Source organism: Aphelocoma coerulescens, chromosome 13, assembly GCF_041296385.1.
Source record: "Aphelocoma coerulescens isolate FSJ_1873_10779 chromosome 13, UR_Acoe_1.0, whole genome shotgun sequence".
NCBI lineage: Eukaryota > Metazoa > Chordata > Aves > Passeriformes > Corvidae > Aphelocoma > Aphelocoma coerulescens.
The window spans coordinates 3964278-3978461 of NC_091027.1; the positions used below are offsets into that span (position 1 = coordinate 3964278).

The 14184-nt window shown below is 45.1% G+C and overlaps 2 protein-coding genes across 3 annotated transcripts; both read left to right on the forward strand.

The window, feature by feature from the left end:
- The first annotated feature begins 10 nt into the window (after positions 1–10).
- Positions 11–9937, forward strand: LOC138118137 (ovomucoid-like). Of its 2 annotated transcripts, XM_069028972.1 has the most exons (10): positions 3448–3836; positions 4011–4100; positions 4548–4672; positions 5658–5677; positions 6467–6603; positions 7113–7170; positions 7433–7569; positions 8112–8172; positions 9168–9277; positions 9767–9937. In XM_069028972.1, the coding sequence occupies exons 3-10, from the start codon at positions 4618–4620 to the stop codon at positions 9810–9812; spliced, it is 624 nt and encodes a 207-aa protein (XP_068885073.1). In that variant the 5' UTR covers positions 3448–3836; positions 4011–4100; positions 4548–4617; the 3' UTR covers positions 9813–9937. The 2 variants fall into 2 exon arrangements, with proteins under 2 accessions (XP_068885072.1, XP_068885073.1); XM_069028971.1 differs by lacking the exons at positions 3448–3836; positions 4011–4100 and adding an exon at positions 11–92.
- Positions 9938–11610: 1673 nt separating this feature from the next.
- Positions 11611–13712, forward strand: LOC138118294 (ovomucoid-like). The gene is made up of 4 exons (XM_069029192.1): positions 11611–11712; positions 12531–12553; positions 12977–13101; positions 13535–13712. The coding sequence occupies exons 1-4, from the start codon at positions 11658–11660 to the stop codon at positions 13578–13580; spliced, it is 249 nt and encodes an 82-aa protein (XP_068885293.1). The 5' UTR covers positions 11611–11657; the 3' UTR covers positions 13581–13712.
- Positions 13713–14184: the final 472 nt, after the last annotated feature.

Consider the following 14184-nt stretch of genomic DNA (forward strand, 5'->3'; position numbering starts at 1 on the left):
GAGTAACTCCTGCCTTCTGCAATGGAGCCCAGACCTGCTGTCCTTATCATCCAGAAACTTCTCAGAGCTGGAGCACAGCACGAGCCGGGGAGGTGAGGAATGGAGGGGTGTCCTCAGAGCTGCTGCTGCTGCTGAGACCCACGTCTGGTCCAGGCTGCAGCACAGCTGGGAAGTGGATGATGTTTTGGCAGCTGATTTTCTGTGGTGCAGATAACTTTTCTGGAGATTCGAATGCTGATGCTCCTCTAGGGAAGGGTTGTGGTGGCAAAGTGCTGGGCTCCTGCAGAAGTGAGGAGACTTTAATATCATTGAGAGCTAATAATGTCCTACAACTTGGATGGTTTAGCATGTGGGTTTGTTTTAACAATAACTACAATCCACTCTTTCTGTTGTGCATAGTACTGGTCATCCCTTGTAAAAACATTCTGGGAGCTCTTTGTAAAGCTTACCTGTGACCCTTTAGTATAAAGGCTGTAAGAAAATTCTGAGAAGACTCTCCTGGGCCATAGAGAAATATTGTGGTCTTTTTATTAGTAACAACTACTTATAGGAGAGAGAATTATATAAGTACAAGTAAAATAACTCAGGTTGTAAGAGCTCTCCAGAGGTCTCTGGCTCAAATCTTGCTCAAAGGAAGGCCAAAGTGAAAGGCAAGTCAGAGTGCCCACGGCCTTTCTTTCTCAGCTGGGTTTTCAATAGCACTGAGGAAGGACATGCATGACCTCTCTGCTTTCTGTGCTTGATCATCATCATGGCAAGGAACAATTCCTCACATTCGTACAGAATTTAATCCTTTTGCCCTACAACTTAGAGAAGCCTCTGGCTCCCCCTTATCTCTAACCCCATCAGGAGCTGCAGATAGCAGTGTGATCCCAGCAGCCATCTATTCTCCAGGGTGAAGAAGCCCAGCTCCTCTAGGTTTCCTGGAATGCCCTGTGGCCCTGTCCCTGGGCAGCCTGCCTGCCTCTGCTGGACTCGCTCCCGTGTGTCAACATTTGCCCTTGTAGTGGGGCCAACACATTTAATTCATTGCATAAGTAATGTGAAACCATGTTAGCCTTCACCTGCAGGGTACAAAGTTCTGCACACGGTCTTATTAGTTCAGGAAAGCACTGGCATTACCTGGATCAAGTTCTATTCAATAAGTTCATAAACACATGGATACATTTTGATACTGAGATGTTTTAATCATATCAGTGGCTTTGTTTGCTTTATTGCTCAGTTCAAATGAGGCCTTCGGGCACCGGGTAAGAGGCAGAGCTTCCATTTGTGCTGCATTGGTTTCTCCAGGCATGTGGCTCAGTGCAAATAATTATTGGCCACACTGTGGCCAAAAGAAAGCCAGAGATGAAAACGGCAGCCTGAATTGTGTCTAGCAGGCACTTTGGAGTGATTAGAGGCATTTCATGAAAGAGCTAAAACTAATCGTTATTTCCCACTTTAACAGCAGTTATTTGTTAATTAAATAATGTGACAAACCCCAGGAGTGTTTAGAAAAGTGTATTAAATGATTTGCCATTCATTTATCAATGTGTTATTTATGCTGAGAAGTAGCATATCTGCTAAGAAAATTTTCCAGCCTCAGTTTTGATTCTTCCAGAGAATATGGAATCGATACTGAGAAAAACCAGTAATGGGAAATGTAAAACAAGAAATTACACAAGTAAGTGAGAGAGGATGTTGTATAATGGCCAAATCCTGCCCTGGTGCCAGCACACAGACCTTATGGTGCTCAGGACTGTAACAGGCAGCACCCTGAGATGTGGCACTGCCTTTGCTTATGTGCAATTACAAAATCATAGAATTTTTGGAGTTGGAAGAGACCTTAAAAATCATTTTGGTCCAACTCCTCTGCCACAGGCAGAGACATCTTCCCCTATGGCTCCAGGCACTGTCCAGCTGGGCCTTGGACACTTCCAGGGATGGAGCAGCCACAGCTTCTCCGGGAAACTTGTGCCAGGACCTCACACTAAAAAATTTCTCCTTAATGTTTAATCTAAACCTACCCTCCTTCTGCTTTAAGCCTTTCCATCCCCCCTTGTCCTATCATTCCATGCTCTTGTCCAAAGTCCATCTCCAGCTCTGTTGTAGGATCTCTGCCCTGCTGCTGCACACAGAGGATTTTCCTTTAGCCAAATGGCTGTTAGCCATATGCTGCATCCGAGTTTGCAGATTAAAAGACCATAATGAAGTGGATTACAGCAGATCAGTGGCAGGATTGCAGACCAAATCCTCTTTCTAACTGTTCTTCCAGAAGTAGTTAAGGACTGAGCAACCTGTCCCACAGCATGATCTTAGCCAGCTGTGGGATTTTTCCATGCTGTTATCAGAGGCAGGATAATCTGGAGCTGTAACGCTGGGTGGGGAGGCTGTGGATGCTGAATGGCTGGAGGCTGTGCAAGTGTCTGAAACCTGGGGATTTCTGGGTGTCACTTTTGTGGCTTGCCTGGGGGGTACCTGAGTGGCTCAGGTGTTCCCCAGTCACCATTTAATTGTTGCAGAATTGAGTCTCCCTGAAGTGTCTGTAGGTGAGAGAGAGAAGGAATGGATCTGCTGGACATCAGACAGGCATTGTGGTGGTCAGAGAAAATCTGGGCTGCTGGGGGCCAGTGCCAGACCCAGTGCTGAACCCAGCAGTTGAAGTGGAAAATTTTTCTCTGGTGTAACGCATGCCAGACTTTGGTGGGAAGGTGCTTTCCACTCATCAGAAGAGGTTGGTCCTGCCCAAAGAACAGCACTGTCTGGGGCAGGGAGCAGCATGTGGGCACCAGGCAGGAGGAAACCTGTCAAAAGATGCCAGGATGGGGCTGGGAAGGCTGGTGAGGATGGTCTGGAGAGGTCTTGGCTGGAGGAGGCAGTGGCAAAGTTCATATTTAACCCAGAAAGGTGCAGCCCCCTCCAACTCTGCAGAGCCTGCACAGGCAAAAGCAGCAACTGTGACATGTGGGGAGCAGCTTCAGTAACACCTGCACATGCTCAGGGAAAAGTGTCTGGCTTCCAGAAATGCTGTTCAGAAGACACATCAGGACAATATATCCTGAAGATGTGCCAGATCTGTCTGAAATATTCATGCATGCTCCCTGTAATTTATAGAAACAATCACAGCAGCATAATTATTTCGATGCTTTTCCCTGTGAAGAATCTCATCTCTTGTAGGTAAAAATGTGACCTGCATAACCACACAGCCATGCTGTGGCCTTCTGGAGGTGCCAGGAGAAGCGAGTCCATGCACTATGCAATATATCCATTCAAGGATCAAAATATACCCTTTAGACTACCGTGGTGGATCAGACAACAACACATTTGCTCGGGGTGAATTTTGATGATTTCAGGTGAATTTCGATGATTTCTGATGAATTTCATTTGTCTAATGGGTGGTGCCTTTTTTGTTAAAGGCAGCACCTGTAAAGCAGCACCTTTTGCTCTGCAGCTCCCACAGTTCTGAAGTCTTCCCTAAGGAGAATGCTTAGCTCCCACGACCCCCAAAAATCCCCCAAGTATTCTTGCCCTTTTGAACCTGTGAAAGGGACGAGAAACAGGTTTCAGGCAGAACCCACTCCTGCAAAATTACAGCTACTAAAAGAGTAGAGGAGCAGACCTGCTCCTAGGCAGGAGCAATTTAGGGATGGCACAAAGGCTGGTGGTGTGAGACAGAGAAATGGGGACAGATTCTATATTTTGCGTATCATTTTCTAAAATATCTGCGAGAGGAAAGGACCTACTGTACTTTCAGGCATAGCTGGTGCAATGTAAATAGGTTCCCAAACCTTCAGTGTCTTTTGTTCTTCAGACGGCTTGGCGGAACACTCTGAATCCGTGTGTTTAACTGGGACTGGGTCTGTAAATAAGTGCTCCCTGTTGCTAAGGTTCAAGTGACATTTTTAGTGGCATTTGACAGATTTTTAACCTGCTTTCAAGTCTTATACTGAGCCCTTCTATACCCAGGCAGTGAAACTGTCAGGAAGCCTTGGCTTTAATCAAACTGGTGCTAAATACTTTTGGATTCACAGGTTAGACACAGTCTTGCCAGACTTTCCTGACAAAGCTTAACTGGTGCTGCTGGTGGCAAAGCCACACCTGACCTGTGTTTGTACCAGGAGGTGATTATCTGGGAATTTGGGGAGAAAACCCACCCAAAACCAGAAAGGAAAGCAGAGACTCAGCCTGGTCTGCAGACAGGATGGTTCTGCATCGTGCCTAAGCTGCTCCATTATGGGGAATGTTGCTCTGCAACAGACAAATGAAGAATCAGCTGTTTACACCCATCAGTATTTTGTGCTCCTTACATTTCCACTAGAATCCCAAAGAGGTTTCTTTTGTCCAAAAGGCTGTTTGTTTGCTTTTGACCACTCAGAACTTGTGATACTTGTCTTGATCTATTAGCCAGGTGTCCAGCCAAAATCAATTGCCTAGCAGACGCAGACCATTACCTGAAAAGTCAAGACCTCCATAAATATTATCGGCCTCATTGTGCTGGTGACAGATTCTGCAGGTTGTTTTATGTTACAGTTGAACAGTTTAGACATTGCATTTGTATATATTTGCAGCCAGCCCTGCAGGGACCATCTCGTGAGCAGTGTGGGAGCAGGCAGCCTGCAGACTCCAGACACCTCCACCATGACCACAGCAGGGCTTTTGGTGCTCCTCTCCTCCGCTCTTTGCTGCATCCCAGGTGAGTGACTCTCCAGGTGCCCACAGAGGCTCCGTCTCTGAGTCCTGGCTGTCTTTAAAAGGATAAGACAGAGGCTTCAAAGAGAGAAAATCTCCTTCAGAGGGCTCTGCTGCCTCGGTTGGCATTGTGCAGGTTGCAGGAGTGTATTCCAGGACAGTCCTCAATGGCTTCGCTGCTGTAGCTGATTGTTTGTCATAAATATAAGTGACAGCAAGTGGAGTTCTGTGCTGGCAACTCGTGCTGTTACACTTTGTACGCTGATGTTCTAACACCATTACACTGCTTAGACTTGTACCATTACAGCAAATGGATGAACACTTGAAATAAGGCCATAAGAAGGGGGTCAGACCTCCTGTTAACTAGTAAGGAAAATATTGTAAGTGCACAAGCAAATTCTTTGCAAGACCCTGGCAAATTTCCTGCAATGCTCTTTCTACTAATGGAACAGCAAGAGATGAAAACAAGCCAGAGTCTGATGTTCTCACCACATATTCGCAACTGATGAAATTACAAAGCCAAAGACATTTTTTTCACACTCGGCTTCTTTAAAATGCATATTTCTGACAACAGATGCTGTATGTATTTGCTTATCCTGTAGGCGACTATTTGCATTTGTCTCTGTTGATTCAGGTGTATTTTCAGATTTGTAACAGCAGTGCTTTAGGGTCAAAACGGATATGTAAGGAGATAAGGAAGAAAAAGCTCTTTTGTTTTCAATTAATAAGCCTACCTATCTCAGAAAATAAAAATAACAGAGCTATTCAAAAAGGTGTTTCATCACAGCCAGCAATAAGCAATGCTGATATACTTATCAACACAGAGAAAAAAAAACCCCTTACACAGTTTATTTAGTTCAAAAAACAATCACTGGAAATCATTCATCTTGGTCCTGCGCACAGGAATTTTACATCCATATTTCTAGCTTTAATTGAGGTCTTGTTATATTGGCTTTGGCTCATACTTTCTGCTCTCTTTTCTTTTCCAGATACTGCCTTTGGGATTGAGGTGAGTGGAAGATTTCTTTCTGTCACTTTTCTCAAGTATGTGGCCTGGTAAAGACATAACCAAAGGAATAGGAAAAACCTCCAGCCTGTAGATGCTCAGCTGTTTTTCACCTAAGTGTGACACTCATGTAATTGTAATCAGATTCTACAGTGTAAACCACTAAATTATACTGCTCTTGGCTCTACATCTATGCTGTATGTTAATAATGTTTTAGCAGTAGCGATACAAAGTTTTTGGATTAATTAATTTTTTGGCAACTTTAATTGGTCTAAGCTTTAAGCTGGAAATATATAACTGGTTCTAAACTATAGCAATAGGCTGTGGTATCAGAGCCTACCTAAGGGCAACTGACTGAAAGACTAAAATACCATGAGCTGCTCCAGCTTCCACACACTGGGTGGTTAGTCTTGGTCCTCTGAAAAAAACATGATCAGTGTATCAAAAATGAAAAAGTAAAACCAGAAGTGCACTGGAGGGGCCACAAGAATAGAAGAACTAGGGACCAATGGAGAGTCTTTATAAAATGATGCCAAGAGAGCACGAGAGAGCCCCACTGAATTACCCCGTCTGAGGGGCTGTGTGGTTAAGGCTCTCCCCACCTCCTCCTCCTCCTCTTCTGCTGTGTGTGGACATCTCTGGAGGAAGGATTCACCAGTTACCAGATGGACCCACAGCAGAAGCCTGTGCTGTGGCAGTGAGAACTGGTTGTACCTGGCCAGTGTCCCACACAAAATGAGAGTTGTGAGCATAACAGGTCTTCTCACGCTGTTGGTGTGATTCCTGTGGCAGGTGGACTGCAGTTCATATCCCAACATCACAAATGAGGAGGGCAAAGAGGTGCTGGTCTGCAGCGAGGCCGTCAGCCCCATCTGTGGTTCTGATGGAGTCACCTACAGCAACGAGTGCCTGCTCTGTGCCTACAACGTGTAAGTGCTGCATGGGGACTGCATGGGGACCTCGGGCAGCACAGCTCAGAGCTCCTGGCAGCACCACTGCTCCCAATCAGTGATCTGTCACATGTCACCTGTGTCAATTCCTTCAAAATGAGCTTGGGTATCACAGCACAGCATTCAGGCAGTGCTTTAGACACAGTGTCTTTCTTTTGCTTGTGTAATTTATTCAGCTTTTCTTTCAAGGATCAGCCTCCTTTCTGCTTAAGGATCAGCCAGGTGATGGCTCTGAGAGCACATCTCATCACAGCAAAAGGATGGAGATGCTCTGCTCAGAGCTGCGCAAAATGGTTCTAAAGCTTACCAGGGTTTTACATCCCTCCAGCCACTCAGCTGGTTGGAGAGGGTGGCACTACCTTCTCAAATATATGTATAAAAAAGCTTGACTGAGAAAGAGCCAGTTTTCCCTTGTATTGATTCTAGCACCATTTGATGTAGCAAAGTATCTTTGCTGAACTTCGTAACATTTGTCTTTGCCTCTGCAGAGAATATGGAACCAATGTCAGCAAAGACCACGATGGAGAATGCAAGGAAGCTGCCCCTGTAAGTTAAACCAAGGGCAAAACAAGGGGTGTGTCCTGCTTCTGAGTGGCCAAAGGTGCTTATTGAAATAATTCAAACCCTAAACAAGAGTACAGATGAGCTGTACAGGTCATCTCCAAGTGAGCTGTCATCACAGTTACTCACAGAAAAGCTTTTTTCCTGCTGTGGTGGTGTCCTGCGTGGCCAGGCAGACACACTCACCAGATCTACTCGTGTGCTGTAAGCAAGGCCTTCACCAGTGCTTTGTTTGTTCCTTCACCAGGTGGACTGCAGCAGGTACCCCAACACAACCAGTGAGGATGGCAAAGTGGTGCTGCTCTGCAACAAAGACCTCAGCCCCGTCTGTGGGACCGACTGGGTCACCTACGACAACGAGTGCCGGCTCTGTGCCCGGAACATGTGAGTACTGAGCACCAGGGGTGGGGTCAGTGCTCCTGGAACTGCTCTTTTGAGTAGCAGGACTTCTACCAAGGCCTTGTCTGTGAGGTGCTTGGACTTTGACCCTCCACTTTTCCTCCTGACTAAACCTTGTTTTCCTCTGTGATTAGAAGGAAAGCCGTGCCTTTGATCTAGACAGAGAAGTAGAGGGCTGGGTGGGGATCTCACACAGGATGCTTCTCTCAGCTGAGTTAAAAGGGTCTGTGTGGCAGATGCTGCCATGCAGAGGACAACAGCTAACCTAAGGGACACTGACATTGTCACACAGCTTGTCTCCTCATCCACCCTGACCCTGTCCCTCACATCTTGCTATAAACCAGCACTCTGGCAGGCAGTGACACCACCTGAGCTGGTGCCTGGAGCCATGTGGATACAACCTAAGCTGAATGTCTCCTGTATCCCATACAGGGATGCTGAGGGATGCTCAGCATTCCTGGGTGATGGGGTTCCAGCAGAACAGGTTGCTCGTAGAGCTCCCTAATGCAGGTCTCTTCCCTTCCCAGAGAGGCTGGAAGCAGTGTTGGCAAGAAGACTGATGGTGAATGTAAGAAGGAAATTGTTACAGTAAGTGAATTGGGTGATCAGGGGCTGGGTTTTGGTCCTGCTGCTGTCAGGGGAAGCACTGCCAGTGTCTGCAGCAGCCCCCAGACCAGCAGCATCCTGCAGAAGTGAAACAGCTGCTGAGCTGCAGCACAGGGCGGATTTTGCTTTCTCTACACGTAATAAATGTTACTCATGTGAATGCCAGGAAAGGAGCAGGTGCCTGCTCAGGAAAGGCTCAGTAAAAGAGTAGCAGAAATAATCTACCAGGGCACAAGTATGAATAAGAGCAGAGAATGGCTTTTGGGGTAAGGCCAATGGTCCATCAAGCCCGTGACAACTTGGTGCAGAGCCTGCTGTTGGCAGGGGCTGTGAGCATTGTGTAGGAGAGGGTGAGAGTAGAGAATGTAGAGAAGAGTGATTTCTACTCTTCCAGCCTCCAGCTGTTTTCAGGTGGAGTACCTCAGCTAGGTGTGATTTCTGTGTAGTCAGTAAGCCTTGAAATTGCTCAGCCTCTTCTGGCACCCAGACACATTTTTTGCCCTACAATGCTCCTCCGCAAGCACAGCACCAATGCTCCAGAAAACAGAATCTAACTCTTGCAGTATCTAGCTACACACTGATCTTCCAGTTTTAAGACTCCAGGAGGGATACTGGACCCTTATAGAGGATCAGCACTACATTTCTCCAGACACCAGTGTTTTCCCATTTAATTTCCTGGCCAGCTTGGGAACACAGAGCACGGCACCTTCACCGAGTGAACTGCTGCTGCTTGGAAATGCTGTGACTGGGTTATGATATACATCTCTTCAAACAGGAAATTATGATCTATTTTAATATTATTAAATTCTCCTGGCATAGGAGAAACTGGCACCTCAGTTTATATCAGATGTGCAAGGAAGTTAATTACTTTCAGTAAGATTGGTATCATTAGCACTGCAGCTCTAGCTCAGGGTTCAAGCCCTTGTGCTACTGACTCCTTCCCATCAGACTCTTTTATTTTTGTTTACTCTTTGCAGGTTGACTGCAGTGACTACCCCAAACCTGTCTGCACACTTGACTACATGCCTCTCTGTGGCTCTGACAACACAACATACAGCAATAAGTGTAACTTCTGCAACGCAGTTGTGTATGTACAAACTTGGGTGACATTTGTGTTATCATTTGCCTCCTGTGGGCACAAGTTTGCACAGTTGCTGCTTTTTTGTTTGCTGGACACTGTTGTTTAGGGATTTGTGTTTTAGGAGGGAATGCCAGCCACTGTGCCAAGCATTCATTTATATTTTTAATTAGATCTTAAAAAGATCTATGGCTGCTTTGTTAGTGTGAATGGTTCAAAGATCATTTAACCTTAATGGAGTTTTTCTTGCATGTTGCAAAGGAAATGACTTTTGAAAGTCCGCTATAGTTTCGCCACAGATATTTTCAGTCTTAAGAATGGGTTAAATTGTTTCATTCATCTCTTAATAATCAAAGAGAAAATGGCATTATGAGTCTGCAAGTTCCTTGGCTCTGGGGCAGGATCCCATCTGACACCATCTCTAGGAGCCATCAAAAAGACAGATGATAGCAGGCAGAACTCTGAGTTTAATTCATTCTTTCCTCTCCTTGCTTTCAGGGACAGCAATGGGACTATCACTTTAAGACGTTTTGGAAAATGCTGAGTATCAGTGCCGAGAGAATTCACCACAGTGTCCCCACTGGCAAATCCCAGCTAAAGATCTCACCTCAGTTCATCTCACCCTCTGGGGAACTCAGCTCACTCCTGATTTTCTTTCTCAATAAACTAAATCAGCAACATTTCCCTGTCTTCTTTCATGTGTTGTCTCATGAAACATTTTCTTGTGATTTGTTGAATGATGATGCCAGGCAGAATAGGTTACGTGCCCAAAGCTCTGGGATAGAACAAGAACAACGTCTTGCTCCCCTCCCTCTCAAAAGGCAGAAAAATTAAATACAGATGCTCAAACCCCAGAGCTGTGTGTCTTTGCACATAAATGACAGTGGCCCTGCACTAGTGCTCAGACCCTTCAGACATTTGACATGGTAGAGGCCAGAACTGGTGACACAGGAGGGTCTCTCCTAAGGTATTCCTGGTGCATTTTCCTTGTCAGCAAGACCTGGTCACACCTTGGTGTCGGTGCCCAGAGCTGATGCCTGGCTCTGTCCTCACCTGAAGTGTTGCTCTCTCAAGGGCACTCAGCTGGCAAACCCCATATTTCTCAAACATGTGCATTGTCCCTGTCTATTTGTCTAAGTCCTCCAACTGACTTATTACCAGATTTTTCTCATCTTGGAGTCGTCCTTTAACACCCTTCAAGTGTTTTAAGATAAATGCCTTCCTAGGTGTGGTGCCTACTCCTGCCTACTTGTGTTCTCTCAGTCTTCAGTTACACAATGCTCTTTGCCAGCCCAAGGAGTATTTCAGCAGTGTTTCAAAATCCAAGGACAAAGCATCCTTCTGTTTCTTGAGAGTGTGACCTGTCATTGGCGTATTGTACATGAAATTTATTTTGCTTTTGTCTTCTGTTTGAGTATTGAATTGGTTTTTTTTTTCATCTACACAAGAGAAGCATAAATAAATTGGGCTTATCCCTTCTAAAATGTAATATCTCCCACATGCATTTCTTCTGGGAATCAAAGGGAGAGGGGTGCTCATTCTCCTTGATGGAGGTTGTCCCAAAAAGCAATGCTTTGGTGGTAAAACAAAGAATTGATGTAGAGATGGGCAGATGGATGAAGCAGTGATTTCCAGATTGGGTTCAACTTTTCTAGGATCCACACTAGGGTCTCAAATCATTCTGTCATCATCATACTAAAAGTCTATTACTGCAAAGCTAATGGCTTTTAGGGGAAATAAAAATTGTAAATTTTCTTTGCATAATCCCATAAAAGATTCTCCATCCCTTGTCATTTCCAAGGACTCTTTTCAGTGTCTGGGATGCCCTCTTGCTTGCCTTCCTGGTTCATCGCTTTCCTGCTTTCACTACAACTTAGTGATATTTTACTTGGGTGAAGCACAAAAATAAAAGGAGGGCCTTTCTGCTACGGAAGCATTTCATTCAAAGTTTTTCTCGTGAAAAAGCACTGCACAAAAATAGGCACTGATAGGTGCACACAGAGAAAACCTGACAGCAGTTTGTGCAGTCGCTCTTTTGCCTGCAGGAATTTTCTGTGGTCCTTCAGAAGGAAACTGTCACATATTTCACTTAAAATAACGACGCAGAGGGTGTATCTAACACATCTAAACTTCTTGTGACTCCCGTTGATGAAGAAACATCCTTCTTGGCTTACAGCACAGCTTACCTCTATTGAGATTGCCACGGAGACAAAAGGCTGGAAATGTTGCTGCAGGATAAGGGTGGATAAGGCAAATATGAACATGCACAAACACACCCTCCCTGCGGAGCGGGCGTACATATAAATGTGGTTGTCACCTGAGGACAGAGTACAGGTTGTGTTTCCTGAGCAAAAGGCAAGCTCTGCTGCTCACAGCTGCTCCAGCCGCCATGAAGACCACGGGGGTGTTGCTGCTGCTCTCTCTGGCCCTTTTCTGCATCTCAGGTGAGTGACTCCACTGCCTCCTGCTCTGCCTCGGAGTAAGCGCTGGCTGTCTTCAGAACCACAAAAAAACATCCTCAGACTGGAAAGAGCTTCATTCTGCAAGGACTTATTTACTCCTAGAAAGATAGTGTTGAAAAGACTTGACATCAGAGACTATCACTTATGGGGTAATATTTTAGCAACAGAACTGAGTGGGTAAGAGCAACTGTGGGAACAGCTCTACTCTCAGCTCTAGTTTATGCATAATGAAAGAAGTGACATGTACGTGGTGTAACCCGGAGACAACCACTATTTAACCTCTGAAATGTTGCAGAAACACAAATAATTTTACTGAATGAAAACGAACATTTCTTGTAGTCATCCCGAACCGAGGTGCAGTTTGAGAGCCTGAACTGCTGTAGAAGCTTTATAAATTCACCTCTCACTAAATACTTTTTGTATTTAAGAATAATAGTGGCAATGCATGTAAGATGCTGCCTCTGTGTACTTGTCAGCTTTATGTCCCTGTTTACCTCAATAATCCAGTTCGCTTTGAGTACACGTCCTGCTCCATCTTTTGAACCATGGAAAAGGCTTTTCTCTTCTTCGTTTTGCACACCTTTTTCCATTTTGACTGAAACCCTCATTAAAAAAAAATGCCACAGAATCAGCACACAGTATGGAACAACATTTTTCCTGAAATTCCTTTTGTCTAAGAATAATTTGCTAACACACAGGGAGTCGGAAGTTATGTATTCAGGGCTTGCATTCACAGATTTTAACAGAATCCATGAATTGCATTTGTAACGTATTTCCTTTTTTCTTCTTCTTTTTTTTAGTTCCAGCTGCTGATGCGCTGCAGGTAAGGGAGAGATTTTTCTATTCTCCCTCCTTTCTTTCCTTAAAGCAGTTTCTGTATAAATCTTTACTAATCACATTGTGATCGAGCCTTTCGAAATCCTGAGACACCCAGCTGCCTGAGCAATATTTGCCGCAGATATTATCGGGTGAAATTGCCATTTTCATCTGGTGATACTTTCAACAAGTAGGGCAGTATTCAGTTCATGTCCAAGTTGTTGTCAAAGTTCCTGCAGCATCATTTACAGTGGTTACACAGGCTCTGCTTGGCTGGAGGCAATGCTCCACTGCATCCTGCCCTGTCCCTGGGCTTTTCCTCAGCATCTGCTTGTGGACAGTAAGGGGGGAGATCAAGGGGGGTGTGGGACCTCCTAATGTCACCTTTCTCACCCAGCTTTGGTTGAGAGCTCTTTTTTTTTGAGTACAGGCTGCATCCATCTACTGCAGGAACCAGAAGACATTCAACAATATGTGTACCATGGAGTATGTCCCACACTGTGGGTCTGATGGTGTCACTTACCCCAACAAATGCATGTTCTGCAATGCATTCCTGTACGTATCGAATAAATCTCTTCACCTACTACATGGTGAATTAACTTAGCTTAAACTGGCTAATCAGTCTTGGAGACTGGTTGGAGAAGTAAAGTTCTTGTATTTTGTTTAATTGTTCTCTCACTGGGGAGGGTAATTTTTTTTATTGGGGGAGTTTTTTGGGAACTTTTTTCTTTCAGATATAATGAGAGAACATAGCATTCTCCATTTCCCTCTTAAGTGATTTGAAGAAGAGCTTTCTCCCAGCAAACAAAGTCTGTTTCCTACAGACTATTTGGTCTTTAAAATTAAGAATTTTTCTTGTCTTCGTATGTCAATAATAAAAGGAAATATGTGGAATAGAGTTTAGAAGTCCCTCCCTGGTGTAGAGGGACAGACCAACAGTAAAAGCCCAGATGTTCTATCTCTGACATACTGATTTCTTTCTCCGCAGGAGAAGCCGTGGAGGTCTTAGCTTGAGGTCCATTAGTGCATGTTAAGTTCTCGGCAGGATTCAGCTGAGAAAGAAGATCCCTCCCTGGCAATGCTCTCCGTGGCAGATGACTTCCTAAACCCTTGGCCTGACCCTTAAAAACTTGTCAATCCTGAAACCTCTGCTTAATAAAAAAAAGTCCCAGCATTTATGTCTTGCTTTAGTCTCATTCTGGTTTTACCTAATATGTTGGATGATTATATCACTGCAACAATCCTGGGGTGTGGGAATTAATGGGCAAATTGCAGGGAGAGGGAGAACAGTGCTCTGATCTACAAAAATATCAACCCCAGCCACAAAGGCAATGGGCAGCTTTTGTGGGCATCTGTCTTCATCCAGCTTTCCAAAAGGGAACCAGGGCTGGAGGTGCATCCAGGTGCCCCTGTCCATGTACTGCTCTGAGGGTATCTCAGACAGGCACTCTCTGCCTGGGTGAGAGAAACTGCCTCCCTCCCCAGCTGCTGCTGTCAAACACCTGCAGCCTCACCCAGAGTTACTCTTTGTAGCACAAAGAGACCCAGGACAAACCTCGACATTCCCATAATTAGAGACAGTCCCAAGATTGTTGTAATTGGGGTGTTCTAGGCGCTGTTCTGCTGCACAGAAGGGGT